Consider the following 23,878-nt stretch of genomic DNA (forward strand, 5'->3'; position numbering starts at 1 on the left):
ATATGTTATCATTGTCTGTTTCTATACTTTTTGTCTGTACACTGTTTTTTCTGAAATAAAATAATATATATTTAAAATATATATATAAATCAATAAAGTCAAATAATAAAAAAATATTTACCAAAAAATTATTAAAATTTAAGATTTAGCTTAAAGGCAGTCCCCACCCCCACCTCCACCTCGGGTCCTGAATCCCTTGACATGCTTCTCAAACCAGAGCAGATGTTTTTCAGAGCAAAAAACTGTGTAGTAGTTCCAGATTACAAAGTACATTAGAGAGTTCTGTTTCTCTGGAAACCTTCAGTGAGGTCACACATGTTCGTATTATTCCTTGAAATGTGCAGTAAACTCCCACGTCGCCCTCTCTCTTTCTCTCTCTGTAGGGGGACTTTGGGGTTATGGGCCTGTCTGGTTGTAGAGGAGACGAGGGGGCAGAGGTAAGTCTATAGGAGTGATGCAAGGTCATGTAGCCAGAGTCACCACACGAACCCACACACGCACCACACTCATCCACACACACACACCACACTCACCACACAAACCCACACACGCACCACACTCACCCACACACACACACACCACACTCACCACACAAACCCACACACACACTACACTCACCACACTCACCACACAAACCCACACACGCACCACACTCACCCACACACACACCACACGAACCCACACGAACCCACACACGCACCACACAAACCCACACACACCACACTCACCACACTCACCCACACACACACTACACGCACCACACACATCCACACACACACACTACACACACACTACACGCACCACACACACTACACACACACTACACCCACACACACACCACACACACACCACACTCACCACACGAACCCACACACGCACCACACGAACCCACACACGCACCACACTCACCCACACACACACACACCACACTCACCACACAAACCCACATACACACCACACTCACCACACTCACCCACACACGCACCACACTCACCCACACACACACACACCACACTCACCACACGAACCCACACACGCACCACACTCACCCACACATACACCACACTCACCACACGAACCCACACACGCACCACACTCACCCACACACGCACCACACTCACCCACACACGCACCACACTCACCCACACACACACCACACGCACCACACTCACCCACACACACACCACACGCACCACACTTACCCACACACGCACCACACTCACCACACTCACCCACACTCACCCACACACGCACCACACTCACCCACACACGCACCACACTCACCCACACACGCACCACACTCACCCACACACACACCACACTCACCACACTCACCCACACACACCACACGCACCACACTCACCCACACACACACCACACTCACCATCTCACCCACACACTCACCACACGAACCCACACACACACTACACTCACCACACGAACCCACACACACACCACACGCACCACACACCCACACACACCACAGCTTACTGTATTCATGACCTCCTAGACTAGTTGCAGTGAAACTCTGGGAGTGTTACACCAAGCGTTCATCATTTCCCAGAATTTTCCCCCCACGAACCAAGAACCACTTGGCAGCCAATAGCGCTCTAGGAGCCAGAGCTAGTCAGTAAAATCAAATCAAATCAAATTTTATTTGTCACATACACATGGTTAGCAGATGTTAATGCGAGTGTAGCAAAATGCTTGTGCTTCTAGTTCCGACAATGCAGTAATAACAAGTAATCTAACTAACAATTCCAAAACTACTGTCTTGTACACAGTGTAAGGGGATAAAGAATATGTACATAAGGATATATGAATGAGTGATGGTACAGAGCAGCATAGGCAAGATACAGTAGATGGTATCGAGTACAGTATGTACAAATGAGATGAGTATGTAAACAAAGTGGCATAGTTAAAGTGGCTAGTGAAACATGTATTACAGAAGGATACAGTCGATGATATAGAGTACAGTATATACTTATGCATATGAGATGAATAATGTAGGGTAAGTAACATTATATAAGGTAGCATTGTTTAAAGTGGCTAGTGATATATTTACATCATTTCCCATCAATTCCCATTATTAAAGTGGCTGGAGTTGAGTCAGTGTCAGTGTGTTGGCAGCAGCCACTCAGTGTTAGTGGTGGCTGTTTAACAGTCTGATGGCCTTGAGATAGAAGCTGTTTTTCAGTCTCTCGGTCCCAGCTTTGATGCACCTGTACTGACCTCGCCTTCTGGATGATAGCGGGGTGAACAGGCAGTGGCTCGGGTGGTTGATGTCCTTGATGATCTTTATGGCCTTCCTGTGACATCGGGTGGTGTAGGTGTCCTGGAGGGCAGGTAGTTTGCCCCCGGTGATGCGTTGTGCAGACCTCACTACCCTCTGGAGAGCCTTACGGTTGAGGGCGGTGCAGTTGCCATACCAGGCGGTGATACAGCCCGCCAGGATGCTCTCGATTGTGCATCTGTAGAAGTTTGTGAGTGCTTTTGGTGACAAGCCGAATTTCTTCAGCCTCCTGAGGTTGAAGAGGCGCTGCTGCGCCTTCTTCACGATGCTGTCTGTGTGAGTGGACCAATTCAGTTTGTCTGTGATGTGTATGCCGAGGAACTTAAAACTTGCTACCCTCTCCACTACTGCTCCATCGATGTGGATAGGGGGGTGTTCCCTCTGCTGTTTCCTGAAGTCCACAATCATCTCCTTAGTTTTGTTGACGTTGAGTGTGAGGTTATTTTCCTGACACCACACTCCGAGGGCCCTCACCTCCTCCCTGTAGGCCGTCTCGTCGTTGTTGGTAATCAAGCCTACCACTGTTGTGTCGTCCGCAAACTTGAGACTGACATGTACTGCAAACAGGGAGTTACAATACTACACATTATTCCCATAACTCTGTCCTCAGCAGACTTCATAGTCATTCCCTTTTTTGCTGTTAAAGCAGGTGTGCTTCATTCTGCGGTTGAAAGCAATTCAGTTCAAACAAAATCAGAAGATGAGACAGGGTTATTTTGAGTGTGTTTTTTCTGCCATGGTTGGGGTAATTAGCCAGGCGGATAAGAACAATCCTTTTGTTTGTTTATATCTGATTGGGGTATGAGTGGGAGTTTATTTGTTTGGGAGTCTTTACCAGTCACCCACTTGGATAGAATAATACTAGATAAATAGTAGATTCATGCTGTTAGTTATATCTGAAGTATTCATATTTAAGTTCAGACTGGTTGATGTTGGTAATGACTGTTTCCTCTGATCTGAAGTATTCATATTTAAGTTCAGACTGGTTGATGTTGGTAATGACTGTTTCCTCTGATCTGAAGTATTCATAATTAAGTTCAGACTGGTTGATGTTGGTAATGACTGTTTCCTCTGATCTGAAGTATTCATGTTTAAGTTTCCTCTGATCTGAAGTATTCATATTTTAGTTCAGACTGGTTGATGTTGGTAATGACTGTTTCCTCTGATCTGAAGTATTCATGTTTAAGTTTCCTCTGATCTGAAGTATTCATATTTTAGTTCAGACTGGTTGATGTTGGTAATGACTGTTTCCTCTGATCTGAAGTATTCATGTTTAAGTTTCCTCTGATCTGAGGTATTCATATTTTAGTTCAGACTGGTTGATGTTGGTAATGACTGTTTCCTCTGATCTGAAGTATTCATGTTTAAGTTTCCTCTGATCTGAAGTATTCATGTTTAAGTTCAGACTGGTTGATGTTGGTAATGACTGTTTCCTCTGATCTGAAGTATTCATATTTAAGTTCAGACTGGTTGATGTTGGTAATGACTGTTTCCTCTGATCTGAAGTATTCATATTTAAGTTCAGACTGGTTGATGTTGGTAATGACTGTTTCCTCTGATCTGAAGTATTCATATTTAGGTTTCCTCTGATCTAAAGTATTCATATTTAAGTTCAGACTGGTTGATGTTGGTAATGACTGTTTCCTCTGATCTGAAGTATTCATATTTAAGTTCAGACTGGTTGATGTTGGTAATGACTGTTTCCTCTGATCTGAAGTATTCATATTTAAGTTCAGACTGGTTGATGTTGGTAATGACTGTTTCCTCTGATCTGAAGTATTCATATTTAAGTTCAGACTGGTTGATGTTGGTAATGACTGTTTCCTCTGATCTGAAGTATTCATATTTAAGTTCAGACTGGTTGATGTTGGTAATGACTGTTTCCTCTGATCTGAAGTATTCATATTTAAGTTCAGACTGGTTGATGTTGGTAATGACTGTTTCCTCTGATCTGAAGTATTCATATTTAAGTTCAGACTGGTTGATGTTGGTAATGACTGTTTCCTCTGATCTGAAGTATTCATATTTAAGTTCAGACTGGTTGATGTTGGTAATGACTGTTTCCTCTGATAGGGGGAGCCAGGTCCTCTGGGGCAGAAAGGAGATGAAGGATCTTATGGATTACCTGGACAAAAGGTAACTCTGTCATACCCAGCACCTTAATTGTCTGTTCTGCGTTATTTAATGTGTGAGTGACTTAAGTTTCTATTTGACCTTCCTGTCCACAGGGAGAGATGGGAACACCTGGGGAGCCAGGGGTTCCTGGAGTGTCTGGAGCCAACGGAGCCAAGGTAATCAATCAATGTATTGATTTATCAACTAATCAAATCAATCAATTAATCAATCAATCATTTCAATTATCAATTTCGATCATTCAATCATCCATCCATCTATCACACAGGATAGCTTTTCTGTGTGGCTGTATTGTTTCATCTGTGTCTGTAGGGGGAGCCTGGACCAATCGGAGGACCTGGAAATAAGGGTGACCAAGGAGACGAAGTAAAGTTGTGCCAGTTGTGATAAACGGCCAAATGTATCGGTGTATTTTTTTATAGTTGAATGGAAAAATGATGCCATAACCAATAACATTTGGACAATGACCTCAGGCACCTGTCCACCTTTCTGTGTTTTACAGGGGGACTTTGGACCGTCTGGAGCGCCAGGCACAGAGGTTTGGAACTCAGCTAGTTCTAGAATCAATACAACACCCGGACCAGGACGAACACTGTCCACATAATCTGACACAGGAAGACACATATTTTACTAGATATCTGAACATCAGGGTACCCCAACTGATGGTGCATGGGCCGAATTTGGCCCGGGGGTGGTTTTATTTGACCCCCCAAGTTTTCTAAAAAATAAGTGACATCTGATTATGTTTTATTGTTGGACAACAGGAAATCAGCTCCAAGGGAATTTAAGAAATCTGTTCCCAAGTATTCACACGCATGATAGAGAGAAACGTGATTGAATACAAATGTAAGCAGGGCTTCTTGAGGTCAATTTGCTTTCTATTTGTAACTATGCTCCGGTCCACCCGACAATCTGCTCAAGAAATCTAGTTGATGATCCCTGCTCTACATTGACTAAATGGCTGAATTAAATAGTTGTATCACTGTAAAAGAAAACAAAAACTTTGGTTTAGCTTTTGTAAACACTTTGATGTTTACATTATGGTAAAATGGCCTTGTTGACCGATGGGAAGTTGCTGTTTAGCTGAACAATGCTGTTCACATCCAAGCTGGTGACCTCTCTCTCTCTGTAACGACGTGTGCTGAGAGTCAGGAAGCAAGTTCAGGGAGTTTGTTGTTTAATAAATAAATACAACTAAATACAAAACAAGAAACACAAACAGCACACAGACATGAAATAGAAACAATGAAGCCCGGGGAAGGAACCAAAGGGAGTGACATATATAGGGCAGGTAATAAAGGAAGGGATGGAGTCCAGGTGAGTCTGACGATGCGCAGGTGCGCGTAATGGTGACAGGTGTGCGCCTTAACGAGCAGCCTGGTGACCTAGAGGCCGGAGAGGGAGCACACATGACACTCTCTCTCCCTCTCTCTTCCTATTTGTCTCTCTTAAGGGTGTAGGGGGAGAGAGGGGACTAAGAGGTGCTCCAGGAATAAGAGGTGGTCAAGGGGAGACGGGTGACACAGGCTCTGCTGGAGCACAGGGTCATGAAGGTCAGGCTGGAGACGTGGGTTCACAGGTGAGTGTCCCTCGGTCCTCTATTACTCTGTGTGATCACTTGTTCTTTCTTATATGGTTCCACCAACACCTTCTTGGGGAACAGGCTAGCTCTCTCATGGGCTATTGCTAAATATAGGTTGATGTTTTACCTCCAGTCATTGTCGCACCCCCTCTCTCCATTTCTTCCCCCTGAAAGGGTCTGGGTGGAGTGTCTGGGCTCAAAGGGTACAGAGGAGAGCCGGGACCTTACGGGCCTGCGGTACGATGGCCAGTCATTTAATGATTTCGATGATGACACAGCTGTACCACGTGGTAACACATGCAAACTACAATGCATGTTTTGACCAGGGTCTCTCCCCCCAGGGTGTTAAGGGCCCCAGGGGGCCTCCAGGAGCACCAGGAGATGCAGGGCCCATTGGGAAAAGGGTGAGTGTATTGAAGAGCTTATCTGATTTATCATGAGGCTAATATTCTAAATACACAATATTATCTTGATTCTCTCTTCAGGGTGATGCTGGAACACAGGGAGAAGGCCAACCTGGATATCCAGGGTTCCAGGTCTGTATTTCTTCAGCAGTGAATTTCTGAGCAATAAGTAGGCATTCATGTTTTGATTCTTAGTTACAAGTATGATTTATCAACGTTGTCTGGACAAATGTCCATGGACCTCATTTGCCTATTTCAGATTTTTCTTTCATCTTCTTACAGGGATACCCTGGTCTGAGAGGACCTGCAGGTTTAAAGGTCTGTCTGTCTGTCTGTCTGTCTGTCTGTCTGTCTGTCTGTCTGTCTGTCTGTCTGTCTGTCTGGATACCCTGGTCTGAGAGGACCTGCAGGTTTAAAGGTCTGTCTGTCTGTCTGTCTGGATACCCTGGTCTGAGAGGACCTGCAGGTTTAAACGTCTGTCTGTCTGTCTGTCTCTCTCTATCTATGTACCCAGGTCTGAGAGGACCTGCAGGTTTAAAGGTCTGTCTGTCTGTCTTTCTGTCTGTCTGTATACCCTGGTCTGAGAGGACCTGCAGGTTTAAAGGTCTGTCTGTCTATCTGTCTGTCTGTCTGTCTGTCTGGATACCCTGGTCTGAGAGGACCTGCAGGTTTAAAGGTCTGTCTGTCTGTCTGGATACCCTGGTCTGAGACGACCTGCAGTTTTAAAGGTCTGTCTGTCTGTCTGTCTGCCTGGATACCCTGGTCTGAGAGGACCTGCAGGTTTAAAGGTCTGTCTGTCTGTCTATCTATCTATATACCCAGGTCTGAGAGGACCTGCAGGTTTAAAGGTCTGTCTGTCTGTCTGTCTGTCTGGATACCCTGGTCTGAGAGGACCTGCAGGTTTAAAGGTCTGTCTGTCTGTCTGTCTGTCTGTCTGTCTCTCTGGATACCCTGGTCTGAGAGGACCTGCAGGTTTAAAGGTCTGTGTCTGTCTGTCTGTCTCTATATCTCTCTCTATCTATATACCCTGGTCTGAGACGACCTGCAGGTTTAAAGGTCTGTCTGTCTGTCTGTCTGCCTGGATACCCTGGTCTGAGAGGACCTGCAGGTTTAAAGGTCTGTCTGTCTGTCTCTATATCTCTCTCTATCTATATACCTAGGTCTGAGAGGACCTGCAGGTTTAAAGGTCTGTCTGTCTGTCTGGATACCCTGGTCTGAGAGGACCTGCAGGTTTAAAGGTCTGTCTGTCTCTATCTACATACCCTGGTCTGAGAGGACCTGCATGTTTAATGGTCTGTCTGTCTGTCTGTCTGTCTGGATACCCTGATCTGAGAGGACCTGCAGGTTTAAAGGTCTGTCTGTCTGTCTGGATACCCTGGTCTGAGAGGACCTGCAGGTTTAAAGGTCTGTCTGTCTGTCTGGATACCCTGGTCTGAGAGGACCTGCAGGTTTAAAGGTCTGTCTGTCTGTCTATCTGGATACCCTGGTGTGAGAGGACCTGCAGGTTTAAAGCTCTGTCTGTCTGTCTATCTACCCAGGTCTGAGAGGACCTGCAGGTTTAAATGTCTGTCTGTCTGGATACCCTGGTCTGAGAGGACCTGCAGTGTAACGATTTTCTTGAGGTGAAGGAGAGGCGGACCAAAACGCAGCATGGTGGTTATTCATGGTTCTTTAATATAGACACTATACATGAATAAACTAACAAAACAAGAAATGTGAAAAAACCTAAAACAGCCCTATCTGGTGCAAACACAGAGACAGGAACAATCACCCACAAAAACCCAACACCAAACAGGCTGCCTAAATATGGTTCCCAATCAGAGACAATGACTAACACCTGCCTCTGATTGAGAACCATATCAGGCCAAACATAGAAATAGACAAACTAGACATGTAACATACAATGCCCACTCAGATCACACCCTGACCAACCAAAACATAGAAACATACAAAGCAAACTATGGTCAGGGTGTGACAGTACCCCCCCCCCCCCCCCCCCAAAAAACCTGAACCTATTGGGGAGGGTCTGGGTGGGCATCTATCCGCGGTGGCGGCTCTGGTGCTGGACGTGGCCCCCACTTCACCATAGTCTTGGTCCACCACCTTGTCTGCTTCCGTGGCCTCCTAACCACGGTGACCCTATTAAATGACCCCACTGGACTGAGGGGCAGCTCGGGACAGAGGGGCAGCTGCTTGGGACAGAGGGGCAGCTGCTCGGGACAGAGGGGCAGCTGCTCGGGACAGAGGGGCTCTGGCGCCTCTGGGCTGAGGGGCTCTGGCGCCTCTGGGCTGAGGGGCTCTGGCGCCTGTGGGCTGACTGACGGCACTGGCGGCTCCTTGCAGACTGGCGGCACTGGCGGCTCCTTGCAGACTGGCGGCACTGGCGGTTCCTTGCAGACTGGCGGCACTGGCGGCTCCTTGCAGACTGGCGGCACTGGCGGCTCCTTGCAGACTGGCGGCACTGGCGGCTGCTTGCAGACTGGCGGCACTGGCGGCGCTGGGCAGACGGGTGGCTCAGATGGCGCTGGGCAGACGGGTGGCTCAGATGGCGCTGGGCAGACGGGTGGCTCAGATGGCGCTGGGCAGACGGGTGGCTCAGATGGCACTGGGCAGACGGGTGGCTCAGATGGCACTGGGCAGACGGGTGGCTCAGATGGCACTGGGCAGACGGGAAGCTCCGGTAACGCTGGAGAGGAAGGCTCTTGCAGCGCTGGACTGAGGAGCTCTTGCGCCTCTGGAATGAGGGGCTCTAGCGCCTCTGGAATGAGGGGCGGGAGCTCTGGCAGCGCCGAACAGGCGGGAGACTCCGGCTGCGCTGGAGAGGCGGGAGACTGCGGCAGCGCTGGAGAGGCGAGGCGCACTGTAGGCCTGATACGTGGTGCTGGCACTGGTGGTACAGGGCCGAGGACACGCACAGGAAGCCTGGTGCGGGGAGCTGCCACCGGAGAGCTGGTGTGTGGAGGTGGCACTGGATGGACCGGACCGTGAAGGCGTACTGGAGATCTTGAGAGCAGGGCTGGCACCAACCGCCCTGGCTGGATCTTCACCCTAGCCCGGCAGATGTGGGAAGCTGGGATGTAGCGCACCGGGCTAAGCACGTGTACTGGGGACACCGTGCGAACCACCGCATAACACGGGCGTGGTGCTGGTCAGGCACCGCCACGGTTAGCACTGCTAGGAGCACTGTAGTGCTGAGATGGCACAGGACGTGCAAGGCTAGGGAGATGCACAGGAGGCCTGGTGCGTGAGGCTGGCACAGTCTTCACCAGACAACTAGCACGCACCTCAGGATGAGTATGGAGAGCTGACCCAGGTGCCATTAAATCCCTGACACGCTCCGTCGGGCGAATGTCGTGCCTCATGCACCAAACCAGCAACTCCCTCATATCTCTCTCCTCCAATTTCCCCATTAACTCCTTCACAGTCTCTGCTTCGCTCACCTCCAACACCAGCTCTGGTTCTGAGCTCCTCCTTGGCTCCTCAGGATAAACAGGGAGAGTTGGCTCAGGTCTGACTCCTGACTCTGCCACACTCTCCCTTTGCCCCCCCCCCAAGACATTTTTGGGGCTGACTCTCGGGCTTCCATCCGCGCCGCCGTGCTTGTCTCTCCAACTCCATTCTCCTATACCCCTCTTCGCACTGCTCCAGCGAATCCCAGGCGGGCTCCGGCACTCTCCCTGGGTCGACCGCCCACCTGTCTATTTCCTCCCAAGTCGTATACTCTAGACTTCGTAGCTCCTGCTGCCGCTGCCTGTCACCACGCCGCTTGGTCCTGTTGTGGTGGGTGATTCTGTAACGGTTTTCTTGAGGTGAAGGAGAGGCGGACCAAAACGCAGTGTGGTGGTTATTCATGCTTCTTTAATATAGACACTATACATGAATAAACTAACAAAACAAGAAATGTGAAAAAACCTAAAACAGCCCTATCTGGTGCAAACACAGAGACAGGAACAATCACCCACAAAAACCCAACACCAAACAGGCTACCTAAATATGGTTCCCAATCAGAGACAATGACTAACACCTGCCTCTGATTGAGAACCATATCAGGCCAAACATAGAAATAGACAAACTAGACATGTAACATACAATGCCCACTCAGATCACACCCTGACCAACCAAAACATAGAAACATACAAAGCAAACTATGGTCAGGGTGTGACAGTACCCCCCCCCCCCCCCCCCCCAAAAAAAACCTGAACCTATTGGGGAGGGTCTGGGTGGGCATCTATCCGCGGTGGCGGCTCTGGTGCTGGACGTGGCCCCCACTTCACCATAGTCTTGGTCCACCACCTTGTCTGCTTCCGTGGCCTCCTAACCACAGTGACCCTATTAAATGACCCCACTGGCCTGAGGGGCAGCTCGGGACAGAGGGGCAGCTGCTTGGGACAGAGGGGCAGCTGCTCGGGACAGAGGGGCAGCTGCTCGGGACAGAGGGGCTCTGGCGCCTCTGGGCTGAGGGGCTCTGGCGCCTCTGGGCTGAGGGGCTCTGGCGCCTGTGGGCTGACTGACGGCACTGGCGGCTCCTTGCAGACTGGCGGCACTGGCGGCTCCTTGCAGACTGGCGGCACTGGCGGTTCCTTGCAGACTGGCGGCACTGGCGGCTCCTTGCAGACTGGCGGCACTGGCGGCTCCTTGCAGACTGGCGGCACTGGCGGCTGCTTGCAGACTGGCGGCACTGGCGGCGCTGGGCAGACGGGTGGCTCAGATGGCGCTGGGCAGACGGGTGGCTCAGATGGCGCTGGGCAGACGGGTGGCTCAGATGGCGCTGGGCAGACGGGTGGCTCAGATGGCACTGGGCAGACGGGTGGCTCAGATGGCACTGGGCAGACGGGTGGCTCAGATGGCACTGGGCAGACGGGAAGCTCCGGTAACGCTGGAGAGGAAGGCTCTTGCAGCGCTGGACTGAGGAGCTCTTGCGCCTCTGGAATGAGGGGCTCTAGCGCCTCTGGAATGAGGGGCGGGAGCTCTGGCAGCGCCGAACAGGCGGGAGACTCCGGCTGCGCTGGAGAGGCGGGAGACTGCGGCAGCGCTGGAGAGGCGAGGCGCACTGTAGGCCTGATACGTGGTGCTGGCACTGGTGGTACAGGGCCGAGGACACGCACAGGAAGCCTGGTGCGGGGAGCTGCCACCGGAGAGCTGGTGTGTGGAGGTGGCACTGGATGGACCGGACCGTGAAGGCGTACTGGAGATCTTGAGAGCAGGGCTGGCACCAACCGCCCTGGCTGGATCTTCACCCTAGCCCGGCAGATGTGGGAAGCTGGGATGTAGCGCACCGGGCTAAGCACGTGTACTGGGGACACCGTGCGAACCACCGCATAACACGGGCGTGGTGCTGGTCAGGCACCGCCACGGTTAGCACTGCTAGGAGCACTGTAGTGCTGAGATGGCACAGGACGTGCAAGGCTAGGGAGATGCACAGGAGGCCTGGTGCGTGAGGCTGGCACAGTCTTCACCAGACAACTAGCACGCACCTCAGGATGAGTATGGAGAGCTGACCCAGGTGCCATTAAATCCCTGACACGCTCCGTCGGGCGAATGTCGTGCCTCATGCACCAAACCAGCAACTCCCTCATATCTCTCTCCTCCAATTTCCCCATTAACTCCTTCACAGTCTCTGCTTCGCTCACCTCCAACACCAGCTCTGGTTCTGAGCTCCTCCTTGGCTCCTCAGGATAAACAGGGAGAGTTGGCTCAGGTCTGACTCCTGACTCTGCCACACTCTCCCTTTGCCCCCCCCCCAAGACATTTTTGGGGCTGACTCTCGGGCTTCCATCCGCGCCGCCGTGCTTGTCTCTCCAACTCCATTCTCCTATACCCCTCTTCGCACTGCTCCAGCGAATCCCAGGCGGGCTCCGGCACTCTCCCTGGGTCGACCGCCCACCTGTCTATTTCCTCCCAAGTCGTATACTCTAGACTTCGTAGCTCCTGCTGCCGCTGCCTGTCACCACGCCGCTTGGTCCTGTTGTGGTGGGTGATTCTGTAACGGTTTTCTTGAGGTGAAGGAGAGGCGGACCAAAACGCAGTGTGGTGGTTATTCATGCTTCTTTAATATAGACACTATACATGAATAAACTAACAAAACAAGAAATGTGAAAAAACCTAAAACAGCCCTATCTGGTGCAAACACAGAGACAGGAACAATCACCCACAAAAACCCAACACCAAACAGGCTACCTAAATATGGTTCCCAATCAGAGACAATGACTAACACCTGCCTCTGATTGAGAACCATATCATGCCAAACATAGAAATAGACAAACTAGACATGTAACATACAATGCCCACTCAGATCACACCCTGACCAACCAAAACATAGAAACATACAAAGCAAACTATGGTCAGGGTGTGACATGCAGGTTTAAAGGTGTCTGTCTGTCTGTCTGTCTGTCTGTCTGTCTGTCTGTCTGTCTGTCTGTCTGTCTGTCTGTCTGTCTGTCTGTATGTATGTATGTATACCCTGGTCTGAGAGGACCTGCAGGTTTAATGTTCTGTCTGGATACCCTGGTCTGAGAGGACCTTTCGGCAAATCTGACCACGACTCAATTTTGTTGCTCCCAGCCTATAAACTAAAAAAGGAAACGCCCATGCTCAGGTCTGTTCAACGCTGGTCCGACGAAATCTGATTCCATGCTTCAAGATTGCTTTTATTATGTGGATTGGGATATGTTCCGGATAGCCTCAGACAACAACATTGATGTATACGCTGATTCGTTGAGCGAGTTTATTAGCAAGTGCATCGGTGATGATGTACCCACGGTGACTATTAAAACCTTCCCCAACCAGAAACCGTGGATTGATGGTAGCATTCACGCAAAACTGAAAGCGCAAACCACTGCTTTTAATCATGGCAAGGCGACCGGAAACATGACCAAATACAAACAGTGTAGCTATTCCCTCCGCAAGGCAATCAAACAAGCTAAGCGCCAGTATAGAGACAAAGTGGAGTCGCAATTCAATGGCTTAGACATGAGACATATGTGGCAGGGTCTACAGTCAATCATGGATGACAAAAAGAAAACCAGCCCCGGACACCGACGTCTTGCTCCCAGACAAACTAAACAACTTCTTTGCTCGCTTTGAGGAAAATACAGTGCCACTGACAAGGCCCGCTACCAATACCTGATTGCTCTCCTTCACCGCAGCCAATGTGAGTAAAGCATTTAAACGTGTTAAGCCCTGCAAGGCTGCTGGCCCAGATGGCATCCCTAGCCGTGTCCTCAGAGCATGCGCAGACCAGCTGGCTGGTGTGTTTATGGACATATTCAATCAATCCTTATCCCAGTCTGCTGTTCCCATATGCTTCAAGAGGGCCACCATTATTCCTGTTCCCAAGAAAGTGAAGGTAACTGAGCTAAATTACTATCGCCCCGTAGCACTCACTTCCGTCATCATGAAGTGCTTTGAGAGACTAGTCAAGAATCATATCACCTCCACCCTACCTGACACCCTAGACCCAGTCCAATTTGCTTACCACCCCAAATAGATCCACAGACGACGCAATCACACTGCACACTGCCCTAACCCATCTGGACAAGAGGAATACCTATGTAAGAATGCTGTTCACACAGGGTCTCGACCCCGCCCTGTGCAACTGGGTCCTGGACTTTCTGACGGGCCTCCCCCAGGGGTTAGAGTAGGAAACAACATCTCCACCCCGCTGATCCTCAACACTTGGTAACCACAACGGTGCGTTCTCAGCCCTCTCCTGTACTCCCTGTTCACCCATGACTGCGTGGCCATACACACCTCTGACTCAATCATCAAGTTTGCAGACGACAGTGGTAGGCTTGATTATCAACAACGATGAGACGGCCTACAGGGAGGAGGTGAGGGCCCTCGGATTGTGGTGTCAGGAAAATAACCTCACACTCAACGTCCACAAAACAAAGGAGATGATTGTGGACTTTAGGAAACAGCAGAGGGAGCACCCCCCTATCCACATCGACGGGACAGTAGTGGAGAAGGTGGAAAGTTTTAAGTTCCTTGGCGTACACATCACAGACAAACTGAATTGGTCCACCCACACAGACAGCGTGGTGAAGAAGGCGCAACAGCGTGGCTGCTGCCAACATACTGACTCAAATCTATAGCCACTTTAATAATTAAAAATTGGATGTAATAAATGTATCACTAGTCACTTTAAACAATGCCACTTTATATAATGTTTACATACCCTACATTACTCATCTCAAATGTATATACTGTACTCTATTCCATCTACTGCATCTTGCCTATGCCGTTTGGCCATCGCCCATCCATATTTATATGACATTCTTATTCATTCCCTTACACTTGTGTGTATAAGGTAGTTATTGTGAAATTGTTGGATTACTTGTTAGATATTACCGCACGGTCGGAACTAGAAGCACAAGCCACTAACCGTCTCTGTCTATCTGTCTCTCTGTCTCTGTCTCTCTCTATCTCTCTCTCTCTCTCTCTCTCTCTCTCTCTCTCTCTCTCTCTCTCTCTCTCTCTCTCATAGGGCATCAGGGGATTCACAGGGCTGAAGGGTGATGTCGGCCTGCCAGGTGATCGCGGTGATGATGTAAGTTGACCTTAGATTAAAGAGTTCAGCACTGTCCACTGCCACCTCTGCCATCTCCGTATGGTATAAGTTGCCTAGCCTAGCATAGCTAATACCTGTTTGCTCATTCATACTCCTTCCTTATTGATTCCACAGAACGACCAGCCAGGTCGGGGAGGACCCCAGGGGCCAAAAGGATACCCTGGTCTCACAGGAGAGAATGTAAGTTCCACAACAACATTGAGTTCACAGTAAATATTACAGAACCACAGCTCTGAATACATAGTTAACATATTTTTCGACTTTTATCATGACCTATGCTGTATGAATATGTTAAGTAGTACCTACTAAGTACCAACGAAAATCTGCTATCTGACTCATGGCTTCATGTCCTTCCCTACAGGGATCACCAGGCCCAGTGGGCAATCCTGGGGCAGACGTGAGTAACTCTTAAATAATGGAGCAATTGTGGGTGATGGGAAGGAGCCAAAGTCCAACACACTTTTCATCACTGTGTGTGTAATGGGGGAGTGCAGGAATAAGAGTTGAGACTTGGATTGGGTTGGGACTTGGAGCTCGTAGGGATGGGCGAGTGTAGGGTGGGCTGGTTTGATGAGGTTGGTCAGAGGTAAAAAAGTGACCTCTGTTCCTCAGTCACAGTGTATTAAACTTTGTCATCGTGATTTGTGTCAAACAGGTCAGCAGTCAACACTGGTTACACAGAATGACAACTGTGTATATTTCACTCCCGTACATAACAGTCACAGACACACACACACACATGTATGCACGCACACACACACATGTACGTACGTACGTATGCACACACACACACACACACACACACACGTACGTACGTATGCACGCACACACACACGCATGTACGTACGCACGCACGCACACACACACATGTACGCACGCACGCACGCACGCACACACACACACACACACACACACACACACACACACACATATACATATATATATATATATATATATATATATATATATATATATATATATATATATATATATATATATATATATATATATATATATATATATATATATATATATATATATATGGACAGTCACAAGATTCTCCTAAATCTCCCTGTAATGCATTTATCTTCCTGTCTCAGGAATGTGAGATCCTGGAGGTCATTCAGAAACTCTGCTGTAAGTATATCGAGTGCTCAAAATTCAGTCATACTGGTTATTTTCCAGATGAACATTGTGCTGTGCCGAACATGTTCCTTTAGTGAAACATAAGTTTACTCAACATAGATTTAGAAGACGTATCAGTGAGCCTGAACACAGTCCCAATGTTACGGCGAGTGAATGAGGACCCAAAAGCGAACTAACTTAAACAGAGCTTCTTTAATAACCAAACATAGGTAGGCTCAGATAGACCGGCAGATTCCGACAGGACAGGACAAGGTTACAGCAAACATGACGATAGTCTGGCTCAGGCATGAAACACAACAAACAAGAATCCGACAAGGACAGGAACAAAAACAGAGAGAGATATAGGGGACTAATCAGAGGGAAAAAGGGAACAGGTGGGAAAAGGGGTGACGAGGTGGTTAGGAGGAGACAAGGCACAGCTGGGGGAAAGAGAGGGAGAAAAGGTAACCTAACAACGACCAGCAGAGGGAGACAGGGTGAAGGGAAAGGACAGAGACAAGACACAACATGACAGTACATGACAGTACCCCCCCACTCACCGAGTGCCTCCTGGCGCACTCGAGAAGGAAACCTGGCGGCAACGGAGGAAATCCTCGATCAGCGCACGGTCCAGCACGTCCCGAGAGGGAACCCAACTCCTCTCCTCAGGACCGTACCCCTCCCAATCTACGAGGTACTGGTGACCACGGCCCCGAGGACGCATGTCCAAAATTCTACGGACCCTGTAGATGGGTGCGCCCTCGACAAGGATGGGGGGGGGGGGGGAAGACGAGCGGGGGCGCGAAGGACGGGCTTGATGCAGGAGACATGGAAGACCGGGTGGACGCGACGAAGGTATCGCGGAAGAAGAAGTCGAACTGCGACAGGATTAATGACCCGAGAAATACGGAACGGACCAATGAACCGCGGGGTCAACTTGCGAGAAGCCGTCTTAAGGGGAAGGTTCTGAGTGGAGAGCCAAACTCTCTGACCGCGACAATATCTAGGACTCTTAGTTCTACGCTTATTAGCAGCCCTCACAGTCTGCGTCCTATAACGGCAAAGTGCAGACCTGACCCTCTTCCAGGTGCGCTCGCAACGTTGGACAAAAGCCTGAGCGGAGGGGACGCTGGACTCGGCGAACTGAGATGAGAACAGCGGAGGCTGGTACCCGAGGCTACTCTGAAAAGGAGATAGCCCGGTCGCAGACGAAGGAAGCGAGTTGTGGGCGTATTCTGCCCAGGGGAGCTGTTCTGACCAAGACGCAGGGTTACGAAAAGAAAGACTGCGTAAGATGCGACCAATAGTCTGATTGGCCCGTTCTGCTTGACCGTTAGACTGGGGGTGAAAGCCGGAAGAGAGACTGACGGAAGCCCCAATCAAACGGCAAAACTCCCTCCAAAATTGAGACGTGAATTGCGGACCTCTGTCCGAAACGACGTCTGACGGAAGGCCATGAATTCTGAAAACATTCTCGATGATGATTTGTGCCGTCTCTTTAGCAGAAGGAAGCTTAGCAAGGGGAATGAAATGAGCCGCCTTAGAGAACCTATCGACAACCGTAAGAATAACAGTCTTCCCCGCTGACGAAGGCAGTCCGGTGACAAAATCTAAGGCGATGTGAGACCACGGTCGAGAGGGAATAGGAAGCGGCCTGAGACGGCCGGCAGGAGGAGAGTTACCGGACTTAGTCTGCGCGCAGACCGAACAAGCAGCCACGAAACGACGCGTGTCATGCTCCCGGGTGGGCCACCAAAAACGCTGGCGAATGGAAGCAAGCGTACCCCGAACGCCAGGGTGGCCGGCTAACTTGGCAGAGTGAGCCCACTGAAGAACGGCCAGACGAGTAGGAACGGGAACGAAAAGAAGGTTCCTAGGACAAGCGCGCGGCGACGGAGTGTGAGTGAGCGCTTGTTTTACCTGCCTCTCAATTCCCCAGACAGTCAACCCGACAACACGCCCCTCAGGGAGAATCCCCTCGGGGTCAGTGGAGGCTACTGAAGAACTGAAGAGACGAGACAAAGCATCAGGCTTGGTGTTCTTAGAGCCCGGACGAATATGAAATCACGAACTCGAAACGAGCGAAAAACAGCGCCCAACGCGCCTGACGCGCATTAAGTCGTTTGGCAGAACGGATGTACTCAAGGTTCCTATGGTCAGTCCAAACGACAAAAGGAACGGTCGCCCCCTCCAACCACTGTCGCCATTCGCCTAGGGCTAACCGGATGGCGAGCAGTTCGCGGTTACCCACATCATAGTTACGTTCCGACGGCGACAGGCGATGAGAAAAATACGCGCATGGGTGGACCTTGTCGTCAGAGAGGGAGCGCTGAGAAAGAATGGCTCCCACGCCCACCTCTGACGCGTCAACCTCGACAACGAACTGTCTAGAGACGTCAGGTGCAACAAGGATAGGAGCGGATGTAAAACGATTCTTGAGGAGATCAAAAGCTCCCTGGGCGGAAACGGACCACTCAAAGCACGTCTTGACAGAAGTAAGGGCTGTGAGAGGAGCTGCCACCTGACCGAAATTACGGATGAAACGACGATAGAAGTTCGCGAAGCCGAGAAAGCGCTGCAGCTCGACGCGTGACTTAGGGACGGGCCAATCAATGACAGCTTGGACCTTAGCGGGATCCATCTTAATGCCTTCAGCGGAAATAACAGAACCGAGAAATGTGACGGAGGAGGCATGAAAAGTGCACTTCTCAGCCTTCACAAAAAGACAATTCTCTAAAAGGCGCTGGAGGACACGTCGAACGTGCTGAACATGAATCTGGAGTGACGGTGAAAAAATCAGGATATCGTCAAGGTAAACGAAAACAAAGATGTTCAGCATGTCTCTCAGGACATCATTGACTAATGCCTGAAAGACAGCTGGAGCGTTAGCGAGGCCGAAAGGAAGAACCCGGTATTCAAAGTGCCCTAACGGAGTGTTAAACGCCGTCTTCCACTCGTCCCCCTCCCTGATGCGCACGAGATGGTAAGCGTTACGAAGGTCCAACTTAGTGAAAAACCTGGCTCCCTGCAGGATCTCGAAGGCTGAAGACATAAGAGGAAGCGGATAACGATTCTTCACTGTTATGTCATTCAGCCCTCGATAATCTATGCAGGGGCGCAGAGACCCGTCCTTCTTCTTGACAAAAAAAAACCCCGCTCCGGCGGGAGAGGAGGAGGGGACTATGGTACCGGCGTCAAGAGCTACAGACAAATAATCTTCGAGAGCCTTACGTTCGGGAGCCGACAGAGAGTATAGCCTACCCCGGGGGGGGGGTGGTTCCCGGAAGGAGATCAATACTACAATCATACGACCGGTGTGGAGGAAGAGAGGTGGCCCTGGACCGACTGAACACCGTGCGCAGATCGTGATATTCCTCCGGCACCCCTGTCAAATCACCAGGCTCCTCCTGTGAAGAAGAGACAGAGGAAACAGGAGGGATAGCAGACATTAAACATTTCACATGACAAGAGACGTTCCAGGAGAGGATAGAATTACTAGACCAATTAATGGAAGGATTATGACAAACTAGCCAGGGATGGCCCAAAACAACAGGTGTAAAAGGTGAACGAAAAATTAAAAAAGAAATGGTTTCACTATGATTACCAGAAACCGTGAGGGTTAAAGGTAGCGTCTCACGCTGAATCCTGGGGAGAGGACTACCATCCAGGGCGAACAAGGCCGTGGGCTCCTTTAACTGTCTGAGAGGAATGTCATGTTCCCGAGCCCAGGTCTCGTCCATAAAACAGCCCTCCGCCCCAGAGTCTATTAAGGCACTGCAGGAAGCTGACGAACCGGTCCAGCGTAGATGGACCGACAAGGTAGTGCAGGATCTTGAAGGAGAGACAGGAGTAGTAGCGCTCACCAGTAGCCCTCCGCTTACTGACGAGCTCTGGCCTTTTACTGGACATGAAGTGACAAAATGACCAGCGGAACCGCAATAGAGACAGAGGCGGTTGGTGATTCTCCGTTCCCTCTCCTTAGTTGAGATGCGGATACCTCCCAGCTGCATGGGCTCAGCACCCGAGCCGGCAGAGGAAGATGGTAGTGATGCGGAGAGGGGGGCGACGGAGAGTGCGAGCTCCTTTCCACGAGCTCGGTGACGAAGATCAACCCGTCGCTCAATGCGAATAGCGAGTTCAATCAAGGAATCCACGCTGGAAGGAACCTCCCGGGAGAGAATCTCATCCTTTACCTCTGCGCGGAGACCCTCCAGAAGACGAGCGAGCAAGGCCGGCTCGTTCCAGCCACTGGAGACAGCAAGAGTGCGAAACTCAATAGAGTAGTCTGTTATGGATCGATTGCCTTGACATAGGGAAGACAGGGCCCTGGAAGCCTCCTCCCCAAAAACAGATCGATCAAAAACCCGTATCATCTCCTCCTTAAAGTCCTGATACTGGTTAGTACACTCAGCCCTTGCCTCCCAGATTGCCGTGCCCCACTCACGAGCCCGTCCAATAAGGAGAGATATGACGTAGGAGACACGAGCAGTGCTCCTGGAGTAAGTGTTGGGCTGGAGAGAAAACACAATATCACACTGGGTGAGGAACGAGCGGCATTCAGGGTGCTCCCCAGAGTAACACGGCGGGTTATTGATTCTGGGCTCCGGAGATTCGAAAGCCCTGGAAGTGGCCGGTGGATCGAGGCGGAGATGGTGAACCTGTTCTGTGAGGTTGGAGACTTGGGTGGCCAGGGTCTCAACGGCATGTCGAGCAGCAGACACTTCCTGCTCGTGTCTGCCTAGCATCGCTCCCTGGATCCCGACGGCTGAGTGGAGAGGATCCGAAGTCGCTGGGTCCATTCTTGGTCGGATTCTTCTGTTACGGCGAGTGAATGAGGACCCAAAAGCGAACTAACTTAAACAGAGCTTCTTTAATAACCAAACATAGGTAGGCTCAGATAGACCGGCAGATTCCGACAGGACAGGACAAGGTTACAGCAAACATGACGATAGTCTGGCTCAGGCATGAAACACAACAAACAAGAATCCGACAAGGACAGGAACAAAAACAGAGAGAGATATAGGGGACTAATCAGAGGGAAAAAGGGAACAGGTGGGAAAAGGGGTGACGAGGTGGTTAGGAGGAGACAAGGCACAGCTGGGGGAAAGAGAGGGAGAAAAGGTAACCTAACAACGACCAGCAGAGGGAGACAGGGTGAAGGGAAAGGACAGAGACAAGACACAACATGACAGTACATGACACCCAACCTCTACTGTTAGAAATGTACCCTGCACTAGTCATCTAAACATGTCTCCTTTAAAGATGACTAATACACAGTTTATCTTCCTAGCTAAACAGTTCATTTGAAGCATAATTTATCCTGGGTTGAGTTTGGGACAAACTTTGTGAAAGAGATGCAAACGGACACACACGCAATCACTTAAACACACACACGCAGGCAGGAAGGCACACACACACTCTCGAACACACTCACCTACAAACACACAGGCAATCACTTAAACACACACACGCAGGCAGGAAGGCACACACACACTCTCGAACACACTCACCTACACACACACAGGCAATCACTTAAACACACACACGCAGGCAGGAAGGCACACACACACACTCGAACACACTCACCTACATACACATATGCAATCACTTAAACACACACACGCAATCACTTAAACACACACATGCAGGCAGGAAGGCACGCACACACACACGAACACATTCACCTACACACACACAGGCAATCACTTAAACACACACACGCAGGCAGGAAGGCACACACACACACACTCTCGAACACACTCACCTACACACACACACGCAATCACTTAAACACACACACGCAGGAAGGGACACACACACTCTCGAACACACTCACCTACACACACACAGGCAATCACTTAAACACACACACGCAGGCAGGAAGGCACACACACACACTCGAACACACTCACCTACATACACATATGCAATCACTTAAACACACACACGCAATCACTTAAACACACACACAAAGGCAGGCAGGAGCGCACACACACTCGAACACACTCACTTACACACACACACGCAATCACTTAAACACACACACGCAGGCAGGCAGGCACGCACACACACTCGAACACACTCACTTACTCACACAAATGCAATCACTTAAACACACACACGCAATCACTTAAACACACACACGCAGGCACGCACACACACTCGAACACACTCACTTACACACACACACGCAATCACTTAAACACACACACGCAGGCACGCACACACACTCGAACACACTCACTTACACACACATATGCAATCACTTAAACACACACGCGCAGGCAGGCAGGCACGCACACTCGAACACACTCACTTACACACACATATGCAGGCACACACACAGATTCAGGGACACACGAATTGTGGCGGCAGCTGTGGATGTAATGTTATAAGAACTCTGTAGTTCAGTGTTGGTTGTGTATGTTTGGAATGTGTGTTTAAAAAAAAAATACAATTGCTAACAAGCGTTTACTTATACTTAAGATGATTAACTCTTAAGACAGCAACACCCCTACATCACACAATTAGCCAAATAGTACATTTTCTGCTCAAACCAAAATACAAATACAAACATTAAATACCAACTCTACATTTCAAAATGCAAAAAAACCTTTCTCTACTGTACATACACTAACTCTATCAAAGCATGGCATACCCGACTCAATACAGTATCTAATCATTCTGTCAAAACACATGTTTTCTATCCAAGAGGAACGTATAGTCAATCAGAACACAATGACTTTCAAAATACTAACAGTTAATGGCATTACAAAAACTGTATTACTTTTCATGTTTCAGTTCTACCTGCAGACATTAGACAATATGATATCCATTGTTTTTATCATTCAGTTTCCTCTTATTGTAAACCACTCTACATTTTTTGGTTGAGTGTCGATTGTGTGCATTTTTGGCAACATACTATCTAAAAGTGAATGAGTTATCTTTACTTCATAGAATGTAAAGTAGAAAAAAATAGTAAGTGACAGAATTGCTGCAGTAAAAGCTTTATTAGCAACATGAAATTACTACCAGTGATCAACAACACATCCAACATACATGGCCTTTGGTTCAACAACACATCCAACACGCATGGCCTTTGGTTCAACAACACATCCAACACACATGGCCTTTGGTTCAACAACACATCCAACATACATGGCCTTTGGTTCAACAACACATCCAACATACATGGCCTTTGGTTCAACAACACATCCAACATACATGGCCTTTGGTTCAACAACACATCCAACATACATGGCCTTTGGTTCAACAACACATCCAACATACATGGCCTTTGGTTCAACAACACATCCAACATACATGGCCTTTGGTTCAACAACACATCCAACATACATGGCCTTTGGTTCAACATCACATCCAACATACATGGCCTTTGGTTCAACAACACCTCCAACACACATGGCCTTTGGTTCAACAACACATCCAACATACATGGCCTTTGGTTCAACAACACATCCAACATACATGGCCTTTGGTTCAACAACACCTCCAACATACATGGCCTTTGGTTCAACAACACATCCAACATACATGGCCTTTGGTTCAACAACACATCCAACATACATGGCCTTTGGTTCAACAACACATCCAACATACATGACCTTTGGTTCAACAACACATCCAACATACATGGCCTTTGGTTCAACAACACCTCCAACATGCATGGTCTTTGGTTCAACAACACCTCCAACATACATGGCCTTTGGTTCAACAACACCTCCAACATACATGGCCTTTGGTTCAACAAC

General features: G+C 49.3%; 2 protein-coding genes across 5 annotated transcripts in view; both read left to right on the forward strand.

Annotated features, from left to right (window-relative positions):
* LOC110535435 (collagen alpha-1(VI) chain) overlaps nucleotides 1-23,878 on the forward strand; it is a 48,028-nt gene that overhangs the window by 15,831 nt on the left and 8,319 nt on the right. For all 4 annotated transcript variants that reach the window (XM_036961858.1, XM_036961867.1, XM_036961871.1 and 1 more), the window contains 14 exons: nucleotides 384-437; nucleotides 4,367-4,429; nucleotides 4,522-4,584; nucleotides 4,739-4,792; nucleotides 4,929-4,964; nucleotides 5,880-6,005; nucleotides 6,183-6,245; nucleotides 6,350-6,412; nucleotides 6,494-6,544; nucleotides 6,695-6,730; nucleotides 14,898-14,960; nucleotides 15,096-15,161; nucleotides 15,343-15,378; nucleotides 16,082-16,118. In XM_036961858.1, the coding sequence (XP_036817753.1) occupies nucleotides 384-437; nucleotides 4,367-4,429; nucleotides 4,522-4,584; nucleotides 4,739-4,792; nucleotides 4,929-4,964; nucleotides 5,880-6,005; nucleotides 6,183-6,245; nucleotides 6,350-6,412; nucleotides 6,494-6,544; nucleotides 6,695-6,730; nucleotides 14,898-14,960; nucleotides 15,096-15,161; nucleotides 15,343-15,378; nucleotides 16,082-16,118 (811 nt within the window). The remainder of the gene's footprint in view (nucleotides 1-383; nucleotides 438-4,366; nucleotides 4,430-4,521; nucleotides 4,585-4,738; nucleotides 4,793-4,928; nucleotides 4,965-5,879; nucleotides 6,006-6,182; nucleotides 6,246-6,349; nucleotides 6,413-6,493; nucleotides 6,545-6,694; nucleotides 6,731-14,897; nucleotides 14,961-15,095; nucleotides 15,162-15,342; nucleotides 15,379-16,081; nucleotides 16,119-23,878) is intronic.
* The window catches only part of LOC110513267 (collagen alpha-1(VI) chain-like), a 120,659-nt gene continuing 103,475 nt past the window's right edge, over nucleotides 6,695-23,878 (forward strand). Inside the window, exon 1 of the mRNA XM_036962057.1 lies at nucleotides 6,695-6,758. The gene's annotated coding sequence lies outside the window, so the exon portion shown is untranslated. The remainder of the gene's footprint in view (nucleotides 6,759-23,878) is intronic.

The sequence above is a fragment of the Oncorhynchus mykiss genome, chromosome 2 (assembly GCF_013265735.2).
Source record: "Oncorhynchus mykiss isolate Arlee chromosome 2, USDA_OmykA_1.1, whole genome shotgun sequence".
In the NCBI taxonomy this organism is placed as follows: Eukaryota; Metazoa; Chordata; class Actinopteri; order Salmoniformes; family Salmonidae; genus Oncorhynchus; species Oncorhynchus mykiss.